At 41.8% G+C, this 17,934-nt stretch overlaps 1 protein-coding gene across 4 annotated transcripts in view; it reads right to left on the bottom strand.

The window, feature by feature from the left end:
- NUP153 (nucleoporin 153) overlaps nucleotides 1–17,805 on the bottom strand; it is a 44,852-nt gene extending 27,047 nt beyond the window's left edge. For 3 of the 4 annotated variants that reach the window (XM_027654060.1, XM_027654062.1, XM_027654063.1), the window contains exons 1-2: nucleotides 17,660–17,805; nucleotides 1,184–1,400 (exon numbers count right to left, since the gene is read on the bottom strand). In XM_027654060.1, coding sequence (XP_027509861.1) covers nucleotides 1,184–1,400; nucleotides 17,660–17,758 — 316 coding nt within the window. In that variant the 5' untranslated portion in view covers nucleotides 17,759–17,805. The remainder of the gene's footprint in view (nucleotides 1–1,183; nucleotides 1,401–17,659) is intronic. The other variant, XM_027654061.1, reaches the window with a different exon arrangement.
- Nucleotides 17,806–17,934: the final 129 nt, after the last annotated feature.

The following is a 17,934-nucleotide window of genomic DNA, read 5'->3' as shown; positions in this document are numbered from 1 at the left end:
TTAGGCTACAACATCCACAGACTGCAGCACCAGCCACTAAAAGTTCTAGGGTGTCCCATCTGCTCCCGATTTTCTGGAGCTAGAAAGTTTGCTGTGCAGCTGTTCTTACTGAAAGGTCCTTTCACACAGTTCTTCAGGAAAGCCAACACATGTTCCTCCTTCATGAAGACCTTCTCTATTCCTTTACACAAACCTATTCTCAAGCTACAGCTACACAGAGAGCAATAACGTTCCTTATTTACAATTAGATGACATTGGTGACATAGATATTTCCTCATTACTTTTTGTTCTGCCAACAACAGAAACAACTGACGTTCCACACAGATGGTTATGTACAAGTGGTCAGACAAAACTTGTCTCCTTATCAAAAACTGAGTTCCACAAAAGTGTTAATTTAAGAGAAACTCAAATGGGAGCATACGCAAATTTTTAGAGTCCTACAGAAACAGTGAGAGGCAGAGATATAAAATACAGAATAATCTTTTATATAGTAAAGGGGTTGCAAACTTCTTTGCCATGGGGCCAAATAGTTATCAAACACTCCATGTTAGCCAGGTAACACCTTAATGTTACAAAATATTTTATAAAGAACAATGTCACAAACAAAGTTCTCCAGATCTCCATTAAACCAATAAGGAAATTGAATAAACTGATTGAAGAAGCCCAAAGGAATAAAAAAAATCAGGACACGAGAAGTTATTTTCCTCTGGCATTTCATCTGGCCTTTTGCTTTGAGGACAACAAAACAAATTAATGTTTCTGTTACAGTAGGCAGTTAGATAAACTTTCATTCCAGATCCTTTAAAAAAAATGCATTCAACCTAGTGAATGAATATTATTGATATTAGCATGTGGCTAGCTGACTACCTGGAGTTAACTGATGACTTCCAAGAGCTCCAAGTCAACCTCTAGTATGTTTTGCAATTTAAACATTGTAGTGTGAAGCTAAGACAGTTTCAAAAACACTTTTTGATTTTTTTTCTATGTTTTTGCTTTCTGTGTTTGTTTGTTTTTTTTGGTTGGGGTTTTTGTTTTGTTGGTTGGATTTTGGTTTGGGGTTTTTTGGTTTATTCTGTGACGTCTTTTTAATGCTCCTTCCAGCTTCTCTTACAGATATAGATTCAGAACTAGAAATCTGTGAATAAATACAGATGGTCAGAATACTAAATGATATTTCACATACCTTCCAAATTAATTCTTGCTGATTCAGGCGTGACTCTCCCATCAATTACCGTAGCATCTTCATTTGCATAATCATCGTGATAGTTTACTGGATTCTCTTCCTGGTTTGGAGATTCATTTGTATCTACACATTTATCTTCCCTTTTATTGAAATACTTCTGTAACCATCCTGGTACAATGTTTTTCACTGATTCAGTCACTCTGCTAATGAGTCCCAGCTTGAAAGAAAAATACAGAAACACAGTCAGCAGCATACTGTGGGATGCAACCTTGCTCAGACCTTGAAGACAGATGTTAGACAGCAATATTCAGATGAATAAAATAGAGGTGGGTGGGTTGTTGACACAGAATTCCTATACGTCTGGAACACGCATGACAGAAATTCACCTAACTCTGATTTACTTAGTACTGACCTATCAATTTCTGCACTTCCCAGTGACCTTGGTAATGTTAAAAATTCTGAAACTACAGCCAAAATTCACCAGAGGCTTGTCAAGTCACAAGGTCATCAGGAAATTCTACTTCTAAATAACTCCTGATATACACTCTTTTTCTGAGGACTCCTCCTTGTAATGCCTTCACTTGAAAAAGCATTAAACCCAGAAGTCGGCAATTATCTACAGCAATACTGATGACCATAACAGCTGCTAAAATCAGTGAATTTAAATATTTCTCTTTCTAATGTTGAACTGCAGTAACAAAGTTTATCCAAAAACCCACTATTATGCTCTGAACAGTCAAGAGTATCCTGAAAGAATCCTGGAAGAAACAGCTATAGCTGAACAACAGATTCCTCACTACAGGACTGTTCAACAGATCCAATTTGATCAAATTCCATTTTGTGGTATGTTAAAGTTTTCTATCTTCAAACCTTAATATTCTGCCATTAAGGTATACGTAAAAGCCATTTCCATTATGACATTTAGAAACTATTCGCAATGCTTACATTCTACATTTAGGAAACATTTATTTACCATTTTGTTTTAGGCAGTCACTTGATCCCCATCATGTCCTCAAAATTTCAAAACACCTTCCTGTCAAATCTCAAGCCCCTGCAGCAGATTGCCTGCAGCGGGGAGTTCCCCCTCTCTTACACGGACTGCAGCCACAGAAACAGCTGCCAACCTCTGCAAGCTGGAAGCAAAAGTGAAATCTATCTCCATGATTTCAACACTTTGGAAACTAAAAAGTAACAAGAGTTAAACGGATTTTTGTTGAACTCTATCGTCATTTGCTAAAACACGTAGCAAAGGCTCTGGCAAGCTACTTTGGTTTTCTTCTGGGTTTAGGCAACAAAATTTTCTAAAAATTATTATTCATGTGTAGAAAATTAAGAATAGTCTTTGAACATGTATTAGTTAGTCTAGTAAACAACTGTGAAACAAGAACTCTGCTGTATTCAACTTTCCTAAACAAACAGTACACAAATGAAAAAAGAAGCCCATATTCCTCATTCAAGTCTTTCACACATGGTTACTTACAGGAGTTATAAACAAATGAGACATCCTTGAATCTGGAGTTAAGGGGGGGGGCAGGGAAAGAGGATAAAGGGAGGGTAGAAAATAAAAGCCTTTTCACAGAAGGAAGGTTGTCTTAATTTGACATTTTTCATTGGTAATTTAATCTTGTACTTGCATAAAGACAGAATAAACATCCAGAGACAGCTCAAACCAGACAGAATAGAGCATAATAAGCACATCCATCACAATTATCACACTAAGATACAGGCTAGTATGCCACGTTCAGGGTGTTGATACTACTCTACATATATACTAAGCCTCAGCTTCCCAACAACAAAAAACTAACTGCATGCCATAGCAGAACTCACAAGCAGTTCAGTGCATGGTACCAGCAAAGAGGCAATTCCTACTCTCTTCCCAGCCCCTCATTTTCACCTTTCCTTATGACACACTGTCCCCCTTTTGAGGGGTATTTTTCTCCTATAGAAATAAAAGCATACCAGGAACTCAGAGGAGTCAAAATTTGCCAAAATAAGCAAATGGTCAGGACACAAACTGCATTCAAGGCAATGCTCTTTCCAAAAAGCTAAGCAGTGCTATATTCACTATTGCTAGAGAGTTTCTTCATCAAGAGAATAAAAACATAAAACAGGCCTGTATGATTCTCTTGCTGAAGAAATCCTCCCAGGACTGAAAGCTACCTGAGACTCAAGATGGAAGATGTAATAGGCATCCAGAAGAGTAAACACCCAATCATTAGTAATCTCAACGAGTAACTGGAGAACCCAGATAGACTAATAATTAACCAAGGTAACATTTTACCATCCATATCTAAAACAAGACTGGTTTGACCCTTTCTTGCAAAGGGCAGCCTTGCTACTGTTCTCCACATCATCAGCACTTCAAGCTAGGTAACACAGGGTAACTTCCCAAGAAGTTGGAACTTCCACCAGAAGCTGGAACTCGCTCAGCGCAGCCGTACTGTAGCAAGTACTAATGGCCTGTTCCATCTAGCTTAGGCACAGTGGAAGATGTAGCATAGTTTTATGCTCCAGAATAATGCTGGCTTACTGACAAAGCAAGAGAAAGTAGAATACATGGAAATGCACCTCTGTTTTCTGTCTGCAAAATATATTGATTAAAGGCACTGTGAAAGAGCTATGCAGGCATTATGAATGAGCTACCATCAAATGCAGATCCTGCTAAAACAACCAAACATCTTCCCCCCACAAAGTAAGCCATACACCCCAGGTATTCCTATTGACACACACACAGACCAAAAAAAAGGGAAAAAAGACAAAATATCCTACCTCCCTATCAGAGCTGAAAGGCACTGTGTTTGGATTCCTGACCACGTCAAGCAGGTAACGCACCACTGACCAACTACACTTTTGAACATGCATGCTTCCTTATTCTTGCCAGGACACTTCAGCAAAGATCATGCCTTACACTGTCTTTAAAGCTGGCATTCTAATCCTATCCTAACTTGTGATTTTCTTATTCTTCAATTTCAGCACATTTGTTTGAAAACCCTTTCCCTCTGCCTGCACATGCAACACAAACCTACCTTGTCAGCAGTAGAGCACTCCCCCTCTACTGCTCCTGTGCCACCAGCTCTGCATTTTCTCCATCCCAGGTTCCCTGGCACTACCATCTCCCCACACAGGAATCATTAATCCTTCTAGAAGGCTGACAAGGATACCGCACATCTCAGTGATGCAAACAGATCTTCTGAGGTGAAATATAAAAGACATAGCAAAATATAAGTCTAGCAGACTTATTCCTCCAGCAAAATCAGAGCAAACTGCTCAGATCCCAATCTCCTCAAGCCATGATTATGTACCAGTCCCTTCCTGAACAACTTCATTCACTATGGCTATTCTGAATGTGCTACTGCACAAAAATTTTTCTAGTTCCCAACCCCAGTTTGGGAGCGGAGGAAGCAGTGTTGGTACACAGCTTTAATGCTCATAAACCCTAATTTCTACAGGCCCCAGAGGTACCAAACTAATATCACAAAAGGGCAGAAGATGTAATGGGACAATCCTGACTGAGTGGAGCACCACTTTAGTCAGTGAACATGGTTTACTCCTTAGCTGTTTTCAGAAGTCTGAGCTACTGTCAGTACCAACTACTGTCTATTCACCTGAAACAAACTCATACTCATCCTAAAAAATATAAGCATGAAAGCTGAACAAAATGAAAATCCACTGGAAAGACACAGCAGCTTATGAATAGATATTTACAACAGCTTTTCAAAATCTGTGCATCGTTCGAACCGTCTGCAGCTCTGCTGGATCTAAGTCTATGTATACAAACATCATAGCAACAGTAACTACAGTAACAGCTACTTCAAGTCACATTGGTTTGACATCATGGAATCACTGAACCACTGTGGTTGGAAAAGACCTCTTGGATCACTGTGTCCAACTGTTACCCAAGAGTCCAAACCCTCCTTGTTTGGGCACAAACTCTCATTTCTAAGTTCCGACCCTGCTCTTGGGGTCTTGAGACTCATCTGAGGGGCCTAGAGCATTACTCTGAAGGCCTCAAGTCTAATCTAGAAGGTCCAAAGCCTCATTTGTAGAGTTCAAGGGCTTCTTTATAGAGTCCAAAGGGACATCTTCAGGTCCAAACTCTAGCTTCCAAAGCCTCCATGTCAGGGATCAAAGCCTCCTCTTCAGGATTCAGCCTTCAATCTAGCGGTCTCAAAGCCTTCCTCCAACCCTCCAGAGACTCATTTCTAGGGGCGAGGCTTTATTTTGTGGTATTTTAAGGCACAAAACCCAACTCATGGTTCAAACCCTCCTTCTGACCTCCAAAAGCCCATTTCCAGGGCCCAAACCTCTGTCTTGAAGACCCAGATTCTCCCTTTGAGGGTCCAAAGCCCTGTTTTCATAGAACCATAAAGGCTGAAAAACACCTTTAATATTATCAAATCCAACTGTTAACCCAGTACCACCATCATGTTCACCATTAAACCATGTCCTCAAGTGCCAGATTTATTGCCCTTCTCTGGACATGCTCCAGCAGCTCAGTGTCTTTCTTGTAGTGAGGGGCCCAAAACTGAACACAGGATTCGAGGTGCAGCCTCACTAGTGCTGAGTACAGGGGCATGATCCCTGCATGGGTCCTGCTGGCTACACTATTTGCTGATACAGGCCAGGATGCCATTGGCCTTCTTGGCCACCTGGGCCTGCTGCTGGCTCATATTCAGCCAGCTGTCAACCAGGCCCTTTTCTGCCAGGTATCTTCCCAGCCACTCTGCCCCACACCTGTAGTGTTATACGGGGTTACTGTGACCCAAGTGCAGGTCTCAGCACTTCCCCTTATTGAACCTCATACAGTTCGTCTCGGCCCATCAATCCAGCCTTTCCAGATCCCTCTGTAGACCCTTTCCTGCCCTCCCAGGATCAACACTCTCACCCAACCTGGTGTCATGTGCCAGCTTGCTTAGGGTGCGCTCGATCCCCTTCTCCACGTATTTGACGAAGATGTTAAACAGGACTGGCCCCAGTACTGAGCCCTGGGGAACACCACTGTTGACCAGTCACCAGCTGGATGTGACTCCATTCACCACCACTCTCTGGGCCCAGCCAGCCAGTCGGTTTTTCACCCAGCGAAGACTACTCCTGTTCACACCATGGGAAGACAGGGGAATTCTCTCCAGGCAAATGCTGTGGGAAATGGTGTCAAAGGCTTTACTAAAGTCTAGGTAGAAGACATCCAACATCCACAGCCTTTCCCTCATCCACCAAGTGGGTCACTTTGTCACAGAATGAGATCAGGTTGGTCAGGACTTGCCTTTCATAAACTGATGCTGGCTGCAACACTGAGCAAAAGATATGTGGACAGAAACATCAGTAAACAAACAGGTGTCATAATTTATTACTTTAAAATACCATTTCTTCAAAGGATTTATATAAAAAAAGAAAAATCGATAGTTTATGGTCATGGTTTTGAATTCCAAACTCAAAAGCAGGCTATTTCTTGGCCAAAAATATTTATAGAATAGGACAGTTTTTCCAGCTTGTAAGGGTCTTTCATATACTATAGGGTGGGGAAAGTGCTGGCAGGAGTACTCAGCAATGAAAAAAGCAGATAAAAGAGCTACTTTTCACTTCACTGCATGCACACTTCTGAAAAACATCAAGTTTTTGCCTCTCAGAGACTGCTCTGCTTCCCATTTCAAAGTTCAAGTTATTAAAACATGAATCAGTAAGTCCTGAAGAAGAAAACCTGCTCCTAATGGTGAAGTTCATTGAGAGAGAGCAGATTAATCTAACCACTTACGACCACCAATAAAGAATTTTCATGTCCTCTCCATCCCCCACAGTTACCTCATGTCAGCTCTGGCACATAGCATACTACTCTCCATACTAGTTGAATTCATTAATCTGGCAAAAAAGTACGTTTCTCTTCTGGGCTAATGAGTTAAACTGGCTCAGTGCACCAGAACTGGCACGAGAGACAGCACGATCAGGCAGCCAGGACCAGAGGAACATGAAACAAAACTTCTCCCTTCTTTTAACCATCCTGTGTCCATACTGCCATTAAGACACTGTCCCTTTCTCCTTTTCAACTCGCCCTTCCCTTATGCTGCCACTAGCACATAGATGCAACCAAGCGACAAACTGCATCAGGGCTCTAATAAACAGGTCCAGCCAAAAATTTGTCTGTAGACTGTGACTATAGACTACCCATCAGGGGTGTCAGGTCGCTGGTGCAGCTTACCATGTGGTTGCATGGGTGATCATGCAAAAAGCAGGAACAGAAATGAAAATGTGACATGATTGTATCTTGCAACAGCAGACTTAGACTGGCTTATACTAACTCCGCTTTTGCGATTTAGGGAGTGGCTTCAATTTGGATGTGGGACAGCAGTTTGATATTTCATTTAGAAAAAAGACAATAAAACTTATGACTTAATATGAACAATATGTTTCAGGAATGACATTAATTATGTAACATTTGAAAAACAACAATTTTATTTAAGGCAAATGGACTAATTCAGATTTATTTCTAAAAGTCATGAAGAAGGATTGTGTTACCAGATGCCAGTGACTTTCTTTCTCCTTGCTTGAAGTGAACCTTATTTTCCTTACTCTAACTAGCTTTAGAATAAACATTCCAGGGAAACTCAGGTACTTTTTGGCACTGTTTGCACATCTGTACATGTCATTATCAGCTGAACTGAGTGCAAAACACAGAGTGTGTGCTCTGATAGATAAATTGGTGCCTAGCCCACTAGGTTAAATCCTTGTGACACTGAATGGTTTTATCTCAAGTTTTGTCCACACTTTCAGTTGACACAGTGACAACATTACAAAAAGGAGCACAAAGTACAAGGTACCTTTCTTCCTTCCTTTTAGGAAGCCTACATTAGGCTCTAGTCAACCCTCAGCAGTGATCAGCAATGGGAGCTGTAAATTACATTCAATATTAGGCTTTGGATGGAAATCTATCAGCATCAAAAATGAAAAAGTTAAGATTCAGGACACTGCTTTCAGAACAGTTAAGATTCAGGACACTTACAACTTTGCAAGCAGTTTTAAAATTCTTTCTTTCTCAATCTAAGAAGGAACTCTAAGTAGTTAATACTTTTTAATTGAAAGACTGCCACAACTTAGCTGCCACAGTGTGACTGCAGCCAAGTTTCATAGACAGTATGTAGAACTACATTAATTTAAATGCTGCTCAGGTTATCTTTCTGTTTCTATAAGGGAACCCTATAGTCTAAGCTGATTGTTTTTCTTTATTTCTGACATAACCACACAGACAAGAAGTTTAAAGTTTTCAAAATCAGAATGATCAAGAAATACATTTCCCATAGCACCAGATGGTCTTTAAAAGCCATGAGTACACATATCAGATTTAGCAATGTAAAACATACATTTTACATTTAGGGTTTAAATACACTGTTTAGCCATAAAATTGTCTTACTTATAGATTTTCTCTACGTAGTAAGATCTAATTCATTACAGTATTTCAACATCACCAAACATAACTGATAATAGAAGATGGCAAGTTCTTCCTCTTTCCTGCATTTACAGCACAGTTTATGCACACAAGGGCTATCAGTGCATCACACCCCACACTACAAATCTGCCACCTTCTATAATATACTAGACTCCCACATTAAACATTTTCAATGCCACTTTGCCTAAGAGAACTCACAAACGAACAAGGTATCACAGGTCAATGTATGGCACATAGCAGTGAGGACACATTGTGTATGTAAAACACAAAGCCAGTCCAAATTCTGCAACAACTCCTGAAACAACAGTTAAAGGCCATTGAAGAACTACAAAATCTCATTCCTGACACTTTGGAGTGGCCCTGCAAAGTAAAACACAATCTTCAAACAGGAAGACTAGAATTAATTTTTTAAATAAAACGCACTGTTAGTATTCACATGCTCCCTCTGAAATATCTTTTCTGACCATGCTGATCTACAAACTGAGCTGACAACATTACAAGCTAATCTTCTTGTAAAATGTATAGCCAACCCTGCTGCACATTTAATGTTAACTTATTCCCAATTTTGAACCTGTAAGTTAAAATGAAGCAACCTAATAATCACATTTAGTTATTCCTGCTGATAATTTGGTATTTTACCAAAACTCAAAGCTTCCCTACTTATGAAGTATCATACACAGACATTGTACAGCATACACACAACTCATCTAAACCCCCAGAACCTGCAATTACTTTAAATAGGACACATTTATCCCTGGTGCATGCGCTGCCTGACCAGATTCTAAAAAGAAAGAACTGGTGTCTAAGAGAAACCAAAACAATGACTTTTGGACACAGTCACTTTAGCTGCAGCAGCAGTGGTTATTGTTATATTTTTTTGACATTTTAAAGTAATATCCTGAAACTGTAAAGTCCAGGTAGCCTCACCTCTGCTGCAGGGCAGTAATCTTCAGTTGTACGGGGCAGTAGTGTCTTTCTGGACATATTTTTTCATCACTCCTCAACTGATAGAACCAAGAACATCTCAAAAACATTTAACTAGTATCTCCAAACACTGTTCTCTTACCAGCAACGTGAAAAATTGCCATTGCACATAGAAATTATTTTTGTAGTGACTGAAAGTAATGGCATCTACAAATCTGTATATATTCTACAACTCTGTAAAGTAAGTTTATTAACAAATACTAAGGTCTGACATTAGAACATGTGCACTGTTATAGCTAAATTTAATATTTATTTAGTTGTACCACAGTAATTCCCTAACACAGCTACATTTAAACCAGTTTAAATCTTGTTCTCATCTGCTTAGCACAGGATGACTTTAACTACAAATGCACAAATTACAGTCTTGCACATATTGGTATCGTTTTTCCTTATCAATTTAATATTTTGTTACATACTTCAGTGCCTCATTAGACCTGTAATCCAGTCTCAAAGAAAACATCAGTTAAAGAGTTTAAGTCTTTGCGTGTTTACTTCTGTCCTGCAGGTCACCAGACCTTGAGCTTTAATAGGGGAAGGAGTTGTGAGACTCATGTGCTTCAAAAAAGTTTCATTCATATACAATCATAACTAACTGCAAAGTCAGTCAGCTCCCCAGAACGCTCACACAACCCTTTACAAGAGCAGAGCTATAGAGACAATAATAAACAGCCTCAGAAAGGAGAAAGAAAATTTTCAATTGGCACAGGTATTTGCAAAGTTCATGTGTGCTCAGCTGTAGAACTTGGTGCATGTTGGTGTCCATGTGTTAGCACACACATGTCATCCCAGCAGTGTGAATGTTAAGTTGAACTTACACTTAGGTGAAGAAACACGGTAGTCACAACTAAGCCAAACCCTCCCAAAGTCCCTGTACTCACGTGCAACATGTATAGATTCATAGAACAGTTTGGGTTGGAAGGGACCTTTAGAGGTTGCCTAGTCCAACCCCTCTGTAATGAGCAGGGACATCTTCAGCTTGCACAAGTCCTTCTTGGCCATGCTGCTCTCAATCCATTCATCCTCCAGCCTGTATTGATAGCGGGGTTGCCCCAAGCAGCACCTTGCACATGGCCTTGCTGAACCTCACGAGGCTCTCACGGGCCCACTTCTTGAGCTTGTCTGGGCCCCTCTAAATGTCATCCTGTACCTCCAATTAAAAAGTTTTAACAGGCAGGTAAGACTTGCAGTGTTCAGACATAAGGACAAAGCAAGACTTTAAAGTAGCAAAATAAAATTTAAAATGTAGTGTCAAGAAGGGAATAATACTTGGCACAAGAGATTTGTACAAGGGAAAACAAGAAATACGTCTAACTTTAGGGCAGTTGTTAGAGAAACTGCATAGACAGTAATTTAATACCCTAACAAATAATAAAAAATCCTGCCTAATGGCTAGAATTCTTCCTCAGAAAAATACTGTGGGCACTTCGTAATTCTGCAGCATTGAGGACTTATATTATTGCATGTTACAAAAAGCACAGAAGAGAGTTTTCATCATACTGTCTTAGTAGCACACACACGCATACTGAGGAACACCTTTCCCTTCTCTCATGATGGTATAAATACCACTATTCAATACATGGTAGATGTAAAAAATAGACACAATAAGTACTGAATTGATTACACAGAACAATAAAAAGCAAAAAACCCAAAGTACTTACAACTTAATAGCAGAAAAATGGAAAAGCATCACATGACCTACCACTAAAAAACATTTTCAAAAATCGTTCTGCAAAACAGCAACCCTAGAAAAAGAGCCCCTTAGCTATTCTCTTCTTGAGGGCAAGCTTCCAACTTATTCCAGAAAAACTGCAACAGTGAGATGGAGGCATTATTTCCCCCCTAAAAAAGCAACACAAACCTGAAGACACAATTAAAGAACGGACCAACAACAGGATTACCAAGCTAGAGGAACAGCAACATTTATGCTGAAACCACGCCTGCCTGTGGTCCGACTGCAGCTTTGATAGAACCACACATCCACAGGGGCTGCATGGCTGTCCAGAGGTCACCTGCTGCAACCTTCTGCTAAGAGAAGGGTCACACAGAACAGCAGGTCGTACACAGCTGTGCCCACCTGGGCTTCGAGCACCTCCAGGGACAGACACTTCCCTAGGCAGTTCTTCCAACACACTGGTTTTCCTCACAGTTAAAAGATTTTTCCTGATATGAAATCGGAATTTCCATTTTTGCATCTTGAGTCCGTTGTCTCTTTTTCTGTTGCTATGAAGCTTCTAGAAGAGCCTTGCTACACCTTCTCTGTAGTCTCATTAGGTGTTCACTGCTCTTACACTGAACACACCCAGTTCTCTCAGCCATGGGCCTTTGCCGCTCTAACCGTTTTGGTGGCCCTCAACCAGACTCACTCCAGGATGTTGACTTTTTTTTTTTTTTCTACAGGAGAGGCCAAAATTGAACACAATGCTCCAGATGCAGTCCCAGAAGTGCTGAATACAGGGGAAAAAAACAACTCCCTGAACATCCTCCCCACATTTTTACTAATACCTCCCGGTATGCAGCTGGCCACCTTCACCTCCAGGGCATGCTGTTGACTCAGGTTCAACTTGCTGTCCAGCAGGTAGGTGGGTGGGGTTGTTTCATTCCAGATGACGAACTTAACATCTGCCTTTACTAAAATGCATGAGGTTCTTGACAGCCTGTTTCTGCCAAGACCCCTCAATGCCAGCCCTAACCTGCTTCATACAACAGGACTGAAGTTCCCCCAGATTTGGTACTATCAGGGAACCTCCTGAGGATTCATACCATTCCTTCATCCCAGGTTTTAGTAAAGACATATAGCAGCATCGGTCTCCATAGCAATCCCTGACAGCCTTTATTAGCCATTGGCTGCCACTGTAACTTTATACTGCTGATCAAAACCCTCTGAGGTCAACAGTCCTGCTAATTTTCTAATCACTTTATGGTACACCTGACAGGTCCATATTTCACCAAATGGACAACAGGGATCATCACACAGGAGACCACGCTGAGGGCACTGTTAAAGTCCAGGTAAACAACATCCACCACTCACCCCATGCCCACCGAGCCAGTCATCCCCCTGTGTTATGAATTCCTTACACAATGGTATGGTAGCCCACCATCTGCACCAATGTGAAATACTTCTGCTCAAACATTTTTGGGCATGCGAGATTTTTAACTCTCTCCTCCTGCAGTCCTTAGAATCAACAGCAGCTCAGTTTGTCTGTGGCAGGGGAGCAAGAACTGGTTCTAATTACTGACTGGAGGAATAAATAACTCAGAGGAAGTGATGTGCTGCCAGCAACCAAAGACAATTTGCAGTGTCCCAGCTAACACAGTCAATTATTTCATCTGCTTTTTTTTTCCTCCTAAGATAGTGCCCACTAATATTCTTCCCCAACACTTCACAGCCTCCAAGCCTGTCACGACAACACTTTGCAAGACAAACCCCAGAATATTAATAAAATGCTATAATAATCATCATCTACAATTTGTTGTACCACTGACAGTACTGTTAGCCTAAACAAGAGAAAACTGTCAGTATCTCAGTTTTACAAGTTCTTCCCAATCACGGTACATTTTTGTTTACGGCAGCAGTAGAAAGCCAAGCATCAAATTTAAACATCTGTTTTTCTAATATAATTTGATATTGTTGGGGCAGAGACAAAGCCTCTGATGCTGACTATTAGCCCGTCCTTTTAAAACAAATCTTTAAATACATATTAAACGTTTCTTTCAATCTATTTGTTTTAGCACAATGCGCTGGTCTGCTACTAAACCAAATCAAGCAGAGAGCTGCATACAAATACAAATACCTAAGCATGTTTCAAGGTGCAATCCTGTTGATAGAGTTAAACCAATACAATTGTACTTGTGTAGGTCCCTACAGAAATTATTAATAAAGATCTTTTTAAATTAATATTTTCCTGCCCAAGGTTTATGAAACATTACTAAATACGATACTCCAGGAACCTTTTAGCATCAGAGTTTCCAAATTTCCTCACAAAATAAACCTGGTGGTTTATGAAATCCCACCTGCCCACTGACTGTAGTCACTGTCCAGCAAGGCCTACCTTCAGGACAACAGCAGGTGACATGCAATGATTTAGTCATTACATACTTAAAGTTCCTGATCCTGTAGCTATTCCCTCTGGAAAGAACCTTCCAGAATGACTCAAATGACTTTATGAAACTCACCAATCTAGAGGGGTTTTCAGGACCAGTGAAAGTGACTTTCAGTGGCCTTCTCCTCCCCGTTGTCAGGTAATGTCCTAACTAATCAGCACAAGACCAACTACAAACATGCAGAAACTTAAGCTGGTTTCATCAAGGAAAACATCTTTGGATTTTCTTGTATTATCAGTGTAGCACATCTACTTTATAAATATGCACTGGTACGTACACACATAAGAAAAAACAAAAACATATTGCTCCCTAGCAGAACTTTTAATCTACAAGTACTATCTCTGATATTAAACAGCCCTAAGATGAAGCTTAACACATATATATACAAGTTTATGGGAAGGTTAAACACTTTTCAGGTAACTGGTTTTTTTCCCATACTTAAATCTGCTTGTATGAGTTTAAAAGTCCAGGAGAATCAAAGTTCGTTGACACTTTCAATGGTCAATTATCTAATAAAAAAAGATTACCAGAAAAAGTTATTTTAGTCTCTTCTCCTGTAAGACACATTTAAAATCTCTGAAATCTGTATTACCTGGATGAGAATGGCCCTGTTCCAAGCTAAACCAGTACACACATAAAAATGACAATAGAAACATACAGATACTATTCTAGAAGCTTAATAAGTCACCAATGTAAACATTCCTCCCATTTACACATCTGCCCTAGTAATTCCAATCATCAGTTTACCTAAATGACCAGGACACACTGGCATTTAGAAACACTAGGGCCACATCCAGAAGATGAAACCCAGGTTCCGGACACAAGAGCTCCCTCGCCTGCATGTGCTTAGCTCTCAAAGAAGCCATAATTTTAACTCAAGTGCCTAAGCTTCTTAAACAGTGCAGGAAGTGGCTGGATATTTCAGCATGAGATGTCTAAGTAAACAGGTAGCATGGCTAAGCATGGTGTAACCTAAAGTCAGTGCACTCAGCGTGTAGCTGTGAACACTGTGCCACCAGGAAAGCACAGTCAATGGAGAGACCTCTGCAGTTCTACTCCAAGAACACCCAACATGAAGATACAAAAGGCCCTTTTCTTTCTGAGAAGCAATTCCCCCACCACAGATATTCATGGTGGATGAGTCAATACCATCTTTACTTAGCAGTGCTGCTACTTTTTTATTGTTGGTTTAGTAATACAGCTGCTGACAGTGCACTTCCTATAAGGCAGGGTGGTAGCTCAGAAAGGAAAATAATGAGGTTTAGTTCCTTTGCTTGTAGGGCAATCTGTACCCACATCTCCACCTTCCAGGCCAATACATAAGCTGCAAGTCACATCTACCAGGCATCATCTGTTCACCTCACTTCTTTGAGGTTGGTTTAAAAAAATGCTTTAGACTTAAAAAAACATACATACAAACATAAAGAAGCATGGCTGCCTATCAGGGACTTGGGGAGCAAAGGGCAGGAAATACTATGCTTTGCACATGTTTATTCCACGAACATATAAAATAACCTCTGAAATAAAGGATCGGATCCTGTATGTCTCTAGTCTTGGAAGGCAACATCTTCTTATACCTCCTCTTCCTGGCTCAGTGAATCACAAATTCTTTTTCTGGATAATAACACAGTTTCAGTCAGAAGAACTGAAGACAACACACAGCTTGACGACTGGGATATTTGCCCAGAAAGTGGAAGATGTGGGTTGATGCCTCCAGGCAAAAAAGGAATCTGAAGCAGGGTCTACCACATTCTGAACAAATGCTTTAGCTAAGCATCTCTGAAAAGCAGCAGCATCTCCTCTTCCAATTGTCTTCCAAAGCCATCACTGCACTTAATAGAAGACTGACTCTGCAGCACATGTTGGACATGATTGGAGAACTCTCACCTGACTGAGCTTTCCGGGAGACTATGGCAAAATAACAACTTCGAGAAAGCATAACAAGACGTCAAAAAAACATGACACCAGGCTTACAATTGTAAGCCTGGTATTGTGCTACTCACCTCTCATTCAAGTGGAAAAAAAATTAGATACTCTAGGAACTTTAAAGCTATTAGCTATACTGTGTACAGTGCTTAGGCACCTTCAGAGCTTCATGAGAGAGTTTTCAGGACTGCAGTCTTGATCGCAAGCACCTAGAAAAGCTCTAATAAAGTATTTCTACCAACTTACTTTATAGACAATAATTAGGGGAGCAGGAGTTCAGAATCAGGGGTATAACCTCATATCAGAACTGCACTGAGCACTTTCACGTCTTCCCAAACTCAGTAATGAGAGACAACACCAAATCGTGGAATACTTCTGCAGAGTAGATGTGATATGGAAAACAGGAACACTTCAGTTAATTTCAGTTTAAGTCACTTACCTACCTAGAGTTCGTCTTTTTAAGTAATGCAAGTTAGCAACCTGCACAGGGTTAAAAAAGCTACCCGTTGTAACAAATGTACATATCTGACACCTACTGGTTTTCGTATTTACCATATTTCCCCCAACATATTACTTGTTAATTTGGTCTGTGTATTCGATTTGCAGTACCCATTCTCTGGGCAGAATCCCACAGATATCCCCAAGCACATGTTTGCTTTGGCACATTGTTTAAATAAACCCACTGGAAAACACATAGAGACAACAAACAATAGAAGAGTCAGGAAACCATCTACATTAATTATTTTAAATTCATGTGTAAGGTTTACCAGCTATTTACATAGTATCAACACATATAAGATATCACAATTTAAATGTTATCCTTATATCATTCACATAAGAACTTTCAACATTTGTTCTGTAAGCGCAGTGACTCTTTGGATGAAGCATCCTCTTGACAGTTTTACAAGGACATTGCTGAGCAGTTTACTATATAAAAGACTAAGTATAGTACTTCCCAAAGAATAAAGACTAACTGAGTAACAACTCATGTGTAACACCCCCTCAATTTTGCATATAATATTCAGTCCCCTAGCTTATATTTCCGATTTAATAATGTAAACGTTTTAGCTGAACAGTCAATTTCAGGTTCATAAATACACATGGAAGGTATTTCCAGAGCACAGTTTCTGGGCATCTTGAAATTTCTTGGCAAACAGCAGATGGGAAGGATCTTTGCTTCTTCCCCCTGCAGTCACTCTAGATGGTGCAGGACCTTTGTATCACAATTTACAAAAAGTAGGGGTTTTTAAATCCATCTAACTCTGTCCTACAATACAAAGGAGGAAAAAATGCCTTATGATTAAGAGCTACATTTCAGTTGCACTGCACGTTTAAGCACAGGCAAGACACTGAAAAAACGACCAAATGCAGACCTAAGGGTTCTGCAGGCAGAATCCTACAAAGAAAAAGAGAAAACAATGGAAGATGCCTACCTACTCAGCACCCTCACAAACTAACCCACAATATGGAAGTCGCCAAGAAAGCGCATACTGGAAGCGACGCACTCAAACCTGAGGAGGAACTACACGTGGTAACGCAATCTAAACCAATTTAACCAGGATTTAACCAGGTAGCCCGGAGACAAAACGAGCATCCCGCAGAGCGGGAGCCAGCCCGCTCCATTCGCCAGCCGAGGGAATGCGTACCTACCCCTTTCCCAGCCGCCACCTCCTCCTCCCGCCTTTGCTCCTGCCGAGCGGGGACAGGCGGGAGACAAAGGGGAGGTGAGGAGCCCCTCGCGGGCCGGCGGGGCCGGAGCGGGGCGAGCGCCCGGAAATCCCACAATCCCCGCGGCCCCGGCGGGAAACCCTTCCCTCCTCCCTCCCCGGGGGCCACTCCACCGGGAAATGCCGGCCCGCAGCCGCGCACGTGGGGCTGTGCGGAGGGCAGAGGGTGGCGCAGGGAAGAGGCGGCTCCGCCGGGCCGGGCCGGGCCTCCCGGGCGCCTCCTCCCGCCGCTGAGGGAGCGCTGGGGGAGAGGAGCGGGTGCAGGGGAAGGGGTTCAACCGGGCTGACCCGCGGCCTCACCTGCTGCTTGCCCCTCGTGTAGGGTGGCTTCCCGGCTCCCAGGTGGTGCCGCCGGATCCGGATCTTGCCGCCGCCGCCGCCGCTGCCACCCGAGGCCATGATGCGATCCGGCCTCCCCCCCGCCGCCGCCGCCGCCGGCGGCCTCCTCCTGCTGCTGCTCCTGCTGGTGGTGCGGCCGCGCAGCCCCGCCGCGGCCCGGCCGCGCTGTCACCGTCACGGGCCCCGCGGGGACGCGCCCGGCGCGGCCCGGCCTCGCTCCCCCCGCGCCGCTCCCG

Source organism: Corapipo altera, unplaced genomic scaffold (genome assembly GCF_003945725.1).
Source record: "Corapipo altera isolate COAL_440 unplaced genomic scaffold, ASM394572v1 60, whole genome shotgun sequence".
NCBI classification, from domain to species: domain Eukaryota; kingdom Metazoa; phylum Chordata; class Aves; order Passeriformes; family Pipridae; genus Corapipo; species Corapipo altera.
This window is presented reverse-complemented; position numbering and strand designations above follow the sequence as displayed.